This window comes from Schistocerca cancellata, chromosome 4, assembly GCF_023864275.1.
Source record: "Schistocerca cancellata isolate TAMUIC-IGC-003103 chromosome 4, iqSchCanc2.1, whole genome shotgun sequence".
Taxonomy (NCBI): Eukaryota; Metazoa; Arthropoda; class Insecta; order Orthoptera; family Acrididae; genus Schistocerca; species Schistocerca cancellata.
The window spans coordinates 569,107,434-569,116,642 of record NC_064629.1 but is presented as its reverse complement, the minus strand read 5'-3'; the positions used below and the strand labels follow the sequence as shown (position 1 = coordinate 569,116,642).

The 9,209-nt window shown below is 37.6% G+C and overlaps 1 protein-coding gene across 2 annotated transcripts in view; it reads right to left on the bottom strand.

Moving 5' to 3' along the window:
* Positions 1-343: 343 nt before the first annotated feature.
* The window catches only part of LOC126184819 (COMM domain-containing protein 5-like), a 69,689-nt gene continuing 60,823 nt past the window's right edge, over positions 344-9,209 (bottom strand). Inside the window, exons 2-4 of one of the 2 annotated variants that reach the window (XM_049927398.1) lie at positions 4,822-5,008; positions 1,045-1,188; positions 344-959 (exon numbers count right to left, since the gene is read on the bottom strand). In XM_049927398.1, the coding sequence (XP_049783355.1) occupies positions 779-959; positions 1,045-1,188; positions 4,822-5,008 (512 nt within the window). In that variant the 3' untranslated portion in view covers positions 344-778. Of the gene's footprint in view, positions 960-1,044; positions 1,189-4,821; positions 5,012-9,209 lie in introns of both variants that reach the window. The other variant, XM_049927397.1, reaches the window with a different exon arrangement.

The following is a 9,209-nucleotide window of genomic DNA, read 5'->3' as shown; positions in this document are numbered from 1 at the left end:
GACACTTCACTCACGTACTTACCCTATCTGGAGATCATTTCTGTTAACTTGCTAGCTTGTAATGCACTTCCCACTCAATTGTACTCTCGAATGGTTAGGTCACACGACATAGAATTGTGTATGAAGAATTCCACCTTTCTTCTATGTTCATAGGTTTGCTTTGTATGTTTTAAAATTTTTTTGTTAATTATGATTCAGAAAATCTTTATTACTTATTCGCTTATGAGTCTTGTAATCTTTTGACACTGTTCTGATGATGAGTTTGTCTCAAAACATGTCTAAATGTGAATTACTGAACACCAAGTGAAAAATTTTTTCTAGCAACCTAATAAACATTGTTAAATATTTTATGAAACATATTTATTACTTGCAGAAAAACAGTGCACATTCCTATGACACAAAAAACTTTTTAATAATGTTATTTGTTCACATAAATTTCCAATTTCTGCATCAACACTCTTGTCAGAACATTTATTTTTGATAATATAAGCAATTAAAAGGTCAACACAATGTTCTGAAAAAAATCTCCCCAAATTTTCATCTTTGTACTTCTGTTGACAAATTAATCCACAACAAACAGTGAGACTTCCATTCTGCACAAGTCCTCGCATAAAGTTGAATCTAAATGGCATACCAGACTGTCCAAGAATCACACCACTCCCTAGGAGTTGCTCGCAATAACTACCTCTTAAGAAAATCTCAATGTTCACAGGTAACTTTCAAAATGACATGAAATGGTTCTTTAAATATTTGAGAAAATATTTGCACATATTCGTTGTCATGGAACTGACATTTTGAAAATTCTTTTCTTTTCCAGCAATGCCATTTCTTTTAAAACTGTTGCTACCACATATCTCAGATGATGGAATTTTGATACTGAAATTTCAAACTGCCTTTTGTCATTGTTAGACATTGAAATATCAAGGGTTACTGATGGCTCAAGCACACGTGATGAATAACTGAAACAACGAGATATACTGAATTAACATTAATGTGCCCCAAGTAACAATAAATTAACCTCATTTCTCATACTGTTAAACATACCATGACGCAATAGTTATGTTAATTCTCCAATCAACAGATATCAGCTTTGGCAGTATGTTACGTTTTGATGCAATGCCACTGAGAATGGCTGCTCTGGGTCCTGTTAAAACACTGGCCAAGTCTTGTGCAGATGCATTAGGAAATCTGCAAAAAAGGGGATTTGATTCTTTAGAACACATCAGATAAAACCAATAATACTGTGTTGATATTAAAATACCTGATTTAAGCTACCAAACTTTTCATACTGGTAAAATTGAAGTATGAATGTATGTTTGGTTCAAATGGCTCTGAGCACTATGGGACTTAACATCTATGGTCATCAGTCCCCTAGAACTTAGAACTACTTAAACCTAACTAACCTAAGGACATCACACAACACCCAGTCATCACGAGGCAGAGAAAATCCCTGACCCCGCCGGGAATCGAACCCGGGAACCCGGGCGCAGGAAGCGAGAATGCTACCGCACAACCGTGAGCTGCGGACTTGAAATACTAGCACTATACTTCAACACATCTAAAATATGATAAACTGATGCACATTCTACAGTTTGAGAAGCCAGAACCTAACCTTGATTTCAAGCTGCCAACACACAAGGAGATCGTGAAAATAATAGAATCATTGAAAAATAACAGAGCACCTGAAGAAGATGGACTGACTGTGGATATTTGGAAATTCGACCACAAAAACATAACACCCAAAATACACAGAATCATAAAAAACATCTTGGAAACAGAAAAGGTACCAGAAGAAAGGAAGTCAGTGCTAATACATGGCCTCCACAAGAAAGGAAACAAAACAGACCCTTTTAATTACAGAGGAATTTCACTACTGCCTGTGACATACAAAATTATCCAAAGCCCTGTTAAATCAACTAGAGCCTCAAATAGATACTGAGCGATATGGTGCAATGGTTAGCACACTGGACTTGCATTCGCTAGGATGATGGTTCACACCACTGTCCAGCCATCCTGAGTTAGGTTTTCCGTGATTTCCCTAAATAACTTCAGGCAAATGATGGGATGATTCCTTTGAAAAGGCATGGCCGACTTCCTTCCCCGTCCTTCCCTAATCCAAGGGAACCGATGACCTCACTGTTTGGTCCCCTCCCTCAAATTTACCAACCAACCTCAAATAGATTGACAGATAGGAGAACACCAAGGATGGTTCATAAAGGGAAGATCAAGCAGTGAACATATCTGGTGCTCAAGAACAGTATTAACAACAAGAAAGTCCAGGAACACCACAATGACATTTGTTGACTTCAAAAAGGCCTACAATTGCCATAGACAGAGAAGCAAATTTCAACAATCTAGAAGAAATGAAGGTGGACAACAAGACCAGAAAACTAATCCCTGAAACATTAACAAACACAACATCCAAAGTGGGTTTATGGAAGAGATCTCTGAACCACTTGAAATCAAGACAGTGGTGAGACAGTATGCTCTGTTTTGGAGAAAATAATCAAGACATGGAACACAGTAGTCAATGGGGTAAGCATGAGAAGACACAAGGACAGAACTGTCAACATAAAATGTCTAGCCTTTGCCAATGATGTAGCTCATAACAAAAAACAGAAAAGAATCCAAAGAAGCTCTAGAGACATGACATAAGATCTCAGCCAAAACAGAACTACAAATCTCATATGAAAAAAAGCAGTACATGGACACAAAATCAACACCCACGGGTAAAGCAAATAGAAAGTTTCAAATATCTAGGAGAGATTATACAGAAAACACGACTGAACTCAACACGCAATGAAGAATGGATCACAAAATTAAAAAAAAAGCATACGGACTTACACGGAACCATTACAACAAAAGAAGTATTACCATCAATGACACTATAGTACAGTAGTCTTACCACAAGCCTTGTATGCCTCAAGTAATCAAGGGAATAACTAAAATCAAGGAGATGGAAAAACAAGAGAGGAAAATACTGACAAAGATCTACAGTTTGATTCAGAAAGAGGGGATCTGAATAAAGAGACTGACAAAAGAACTGTATAAATAGACAGACGATTACAAACATCAGGAAAAGAAGGGCAAAGTTCTACAGACACATACATAGGATGAATGAAATAGAGTGACCACGAGAATTTTTAACATAGTGATAACTCACAAAGTGGACACCAACTGGGTAAATGAAACCATGTAAGACCTCAAGAAACTGAACATCTCCACAGAAAACCTGACACACAGAGAGAAAAAAATCAGAAAACAAAAATTTCAGCAAACACCCCATGAGAAGAAAACAGGAAAAAAGTGGACAGAAGAGAGGGAGGACAAAAACAGTGAATATATGAGAGGTTTTGGGGAGGGGGGGGGGGGGGGGGGGGGGGGGAACAGGGACAGAAAAAGTGAAATGAAAACTGATTGTCTTTTAGTGCTCTCCTTAAAGGGAAATTGATGATATGATAATAATAACTACTACTACTACTACTACTACTACAATAATAATAATAATAATAATAATAATAATAATAATAATAATAATAATAATAATAAAGGAAACTAAATGAATAAGAAGGGTTCCTTTGCAGAAACACATTTCTAATTTCAAAATTCCCATGACTCCTCGTAAGAGGACTTTTTTTCAAGGCATTTCCTAATGGCAACCATAAATAAGGTATTGTGGTACAATTATCGTACCCCATAAGTTTTCTTACTAATGGTATCTTCATGAGGACTGACTAGTATCTCAAACTCTATTGATAGACCACATTTGTTGTCCACAGGAGGAAGTGCTTGAATGTAATAATTTGGCTCCATAGTTTCCCTAAAAACTGCTAGGGAGATACACCTCAACCATGGCAACATGCTTGCATTCCTCAGTAGGCCTCATACAATTTGTGCACATAGTTCCAGAGGTTGTCCACTAACTAGTGTTCCACCTTAACATTCACCTCTTCACCACTTTGCAGTTTCTCTAATGGCCAAGTTTACTTCCTCTCTCTAGAGGTTTCTATCATCACTGCCACCATAACCACCACTGGAACCAGACCTTGCATGAACACTGTGTCACTAAATACAACCCCAACCACTGCCATCTTAACTCCCTGAGGTGACAATAGCATCACATAGGTCCATTCTCTCCCCAGAAATGCATTTCTTATGTAAGGATTATTCTTCTTCCACTTGGACCATCTTTCAATTATTCAACAAATAAAAAAAAAAAATCATGAAAATTCTTTTGGCTGTAAAAACATTTCAGTTATAGAATGATTGAAGAAGACACCTGCTGTAGCAATCAGCACATTTAATGCGATTTTGGAATTGAATTGGTGGCAAACCATAAGCTCTTTAAGAGTTTTCCCATATGATTTGGAGTTAGTGGCTATCACACCTTATCCAAGCATTAGTATCAACAATTTATTCAACCAAGGATCATTTTACAATGCTCAATGTTTGAAGTTAAATCAAAATATGTTTAATATGTTTCATTCTGACAGGTCAAAACCAATGTTCAGCAGAGTAATTTGTGACAGAATGTGTGTGTATCAATTTTACCAGAAAAAAAAATCTGAATTTTTTCCTTATGTTTCTTTGTGAAAACAAATGAAGAATCCGCAAGCAAACTTTAAGAAGGTAGGAGAGTAACTACATATTATCATACTGGCACACAGCTGAACAAAAACTAGATAATATCTGAAGTTTTCACTAACACTATATGGACTTTTCTGAGCTATCAGAAGAGGTACCAATACCAATTATGGAAAAAGCATTATCTGTGAATAAGAAACTTAAGCTTTAGTTATCAAACAATGTTTTATTCCTTACCTTAAGTCTTTCAATTCATCTTTCAATGTTTCTGGTTTTACTGCAGATGATTGATGATAAAAAAACATCTTCATCACAGAAAGAACTAATGCATAAAGCTCATAGAGTTCATCACATGTTACTGTTTTTATTTGGACTTTAGTGAGTGCTCCTTCCTGAATTGGCTTCCCTTCAAGTGAACGTACTGCTACTGAAATGGGAAGACAATTAGCTAACACTGAATAAGCAACAAAATTGCAGATGGAGATGAGGATAAACATGTAAGGACAAGATGAATCAGATTGGCAACTCTATTAAAAAGAACAAGCCCTTTCATAGGAAGTGTCTGATAGTCAAATCAAAGATACATTGGGATTAATTTTTATAACATAGTAGAATCTGCACACAGCACACAATTGTTGACACTTTAATACTACATTTCACAGTGGGCCTACTCAACAGTGGAGACAAATCAGTCAGAACACCAGCAACGTGCACTATGCTATTTATTTAACTTTATCCATACGACCAGTGTCCATGAAACAAAATCATGAAAAAATCATTACATGTCTATAACCTTAAAGGAAAAAATATCAAATCCCTTAACTATACTCTGACAAAATATTGTTGTTGTTGTTTTGTTATTATTATTATTATTATTATTATTATTATTAGTGGTGGTGGTAATGATTAGGATTTTATTATTCTAATATTATTTTACAATTATAATTGTAACAGCAATAGTAATAAACAATTAACAAAATAATTGACTCATTTTTACAAACAAAGATTTATGTGGGTAAGGCGTCTGCCACAGTGTCTAGGTAGGAATCAAATACAGGTTTCATTGCCCCATTAGTAGGAGACTTAATCATTGGCTTTTATTGTGTAAGGATGGGAATGAAACCTCCCATGTCATTTTCGAAGAAAACATCCCAGTATTTACCTTATGTCATTTAGGAAAGTTATGGAAATTTAAGTCTGCGAGGGGATTTCAAAACTCAAGTTCCACATTATTACAACATGCTAAGTAACTTTTACTGAATACTTCAAAGAGTGGCACTACTTCTTGACGCAGTCACCAAAGCTCTGTAAGCACCACTTAGAATATTTTATTAATGATTCAATTCCCCTATGACAGAAATCTCTCCCCCCCCCCCCCCTCCAAATGTTGGAAATCACACGTTGTAAGATCTGGATTTCCCAGTCAGCATCACCCCCCCCCCCCCCCCCCCCCCCTCTGTGGCCTATGTCAAGAATTCTTGACACCATTTCACTACATCTGGGTACTACATTGCATTTGGTCCACGTAGACTACTACCAGAATTTTGCAGTGAATTTAGGCGCAATTTAGATGTTTTGTCCAAAGAATCATACTGTCACATGTACTTAAACTTCGGAGTGTGTTTCCAGCTGCCATGCCCTTTCACTCCTGCACTGTGCTGCAGCTGTTGTCTGTATCCCAGCAGATCTGTATATGCAGGAAACTCAACAAGTACTCTCTTTCAATGCTCCACTCTTGTAGCACAATGGTCATAGTATGAGACACCATGTGTATGTCACTTTCTGAAGTCCCTATTTACATCCCAGGATGAGGACTTGAACCCTCCTAAACAGAAGTCCAATGCCTTAATACACTGTGCTCCTAGCTCTGTTCAGTAAAACTGTAACAGCAACTGCCTAGAATGATAAATACAAATCAGGATGTCTGGATATGGTAAATTGATGAAATGAATCAAAAAGTAGCAAAAAATTCAATTAGGTTTACCTACACACACTTTTCTCCTATTATGTACTTGTTACACTGAGTATATAATCAGCACAACAAAACCAAGCAGACCTGAAGTATTCATGTACAATATAAACAGTATTTTCCTACCCTTCTTTTCATTTATCTGAGTTGCTATTAACATACTGCAAATGGCATACATGAAGTAGTCCTCCATGTACTAGAATAGTTTGGGTCAACTTTGAGCATGAACAGAAAGAGAAAGACCACTGACTATATTTGTTTTTCATCTATACTATTTTTTTTTCTTTCTTTCTTTCTCTCTCTGAGTATAGGTCGTCGTGACAGGTTGATCTGTTACATAACCTGAGGTTTAGGTTAGGCTGAAAGGTCAGCTTGGTTGTGAGTTAGTAATGTTGCCAGGCTTCCATATTTCCCACCCGAAGACGGAGGTAACAGCATCTGTACCATTGGAACAATGCTGAACAGCTCAGGGTCTATGGCACATAACTGCCCAGCTGTTCAATAATGATGAGCTGGTTTGTGCATCCTTAAATACTGGTGCCCATCCTGATTTCACAGTAATGGCGGTGTTAGTGTGTCATGCCAAATAGTCTGGAATGGGGCTATGACCCAATTGTCGTAATCGTGCTGCAATACTCCCTGCAGGGTGGCCTGCCATCACAGACACATTGCAGAGCTGCTGATCACTGACTAATTTTGGCAGTGGCCCAGTTTTGTCATGCCGCCGTACTGCTGGTTCTAAGTCTCATTTATAACTTTATTCTTTACATATCCTCCCTTCTACAAAGAAAATTCACTCTCAAATTTTGCTGAAACAGAGACATTGGTTTATTTACAATTATTTAAATTTCACATTTCCATTCATGGTGTCACTTTGTCCTTAGCACTATTTACATTATCTGTCTGGCTGCACTAGAATTTGGCTCTAACAGAGGTCTTTGTTATGGTTCACTTTGTCTCTCATCGAAGTAGGCACCACTAACTAGTCTGAACCAGTAAGTTGAAGGTTGCCACGGATAGGATTTGGGCTAATTCTTGCTTGAATTGGTTATTTACAATTCCTATTACCATGAATGATGAAGAAATAGATGAAATGTATGACGAGATAAAAGAAATTATTCAGGTAGTGAAGGGAGACGAAAATTTAATAGTCATGGGTGACTGGAATTCGTCAGTAGGAAAAGGGAGAGAAGGAAACATAGTAGGTGAATATGGATTGGGGGGAAGGAATGAAAGAGGAAGCCGCCTTGTAGAATTTTGCACAGAGCATAACTTAATCATAGCCAACACTTGGTTCAAGAATCATAAAAGAAGGTTGTATACCTGGAAGAATCCTGGAGATACTAAAAGGAATCAGATAGATTATATAATGGTAAGACAGAGATTTAGGAACCAGGTTTTAAATTGTAAGACATTTCCAGGGGCAGATGTGGACTCTGACCACAATCTATTGGTTATGAACTGCAGATTGAAACTGAAGAAACTGCAGAAAGGTGGGAATTTAAGGAAATGGGACCTGGATAAACTGAAAGAACCAGAGGTTGTAGAGAGTTTCAGGGAGAGCATAAGGGAACGATTGACAGGAATGGGGGAAAGAAATACAGTAGAAGAAGAATGGGTAGCTCTGAGGGATGAAGTAGTGAAGGCAGCAGAGGATCAAGTACGTAAAAAGACGAGGGCTAGTAGAAATCCTTGGGTAACAGAAGAAATATTGAATTTAATTGATGAAAGGAGAAAATATAAAAATGCAGTAAATGAAGCAGGCAAAAAGGAATACAAACGTCTCAAAAATGATATCGACAGGAAGTGCAAAATGGCTAAACAGGGATGGCTAGAGGACAAATGTAAGGATGTAGAGGCTTGTCTCACTAGGGGTAAGATAGATACTGCCTACAGGAAAATTAAAGAGACCTTTGGAGAGAAGAGAACCACTTGTATGAATATCAAGAGCTCAGATGGCAACCCAGTTCTAAGCAAAGAAGGGAAGGCAGAAAGGTGGAAGGAGTATATAGAGGGTTTATACAAGGGCGATGTACTTGAGGACAATATTATGGAAATGGAAGAGGATGTAGATGAAGACGAAATGGGAGATAAGATACTGCGTGAAGAGTTTGACAGAGCACTGAAAGACCTGAGTCGAAACAAGGCCCCGGGAGTAGACAACATTCCATTTGAACTACTGATGGCCTCGGGAGAGCCAGTCATGACAAAACTCTACCATCTGGTGAGCACGATGTATGAGACAGGCGAAATACCCTCAGTCTTCAAGAAGAATATAATAATTCCAATCCCAAAGAAAGCAGGTGTTGACAGATGTGAAAATTACCCAACTATCAGTTTAATAAGTCACAGTTGCAAAATACTAACGCGAATTCTTTACAGACGAATGGAAAAACTGGTAGAAGCCGACCTAGGGGAAGATCAGTTTGGATTCCGTAGAAATGTTGGAACACGTGAGGCAATACTGACCTTACGACTTATCTTGGAAGAAAGATTAAGAAAAGGCAAACCTACATTTCTAGCATTTGTAGACTTAGAGAAAGCTTTTGACAATGTTAACTGGAATAATCTCTTTCAAATTCTGAAGGTGGCAGGGGTAAAATACAGGGAGCGAAAGGCTATTTACAATTTGTACAGAAACCAGATGGCAGTTATA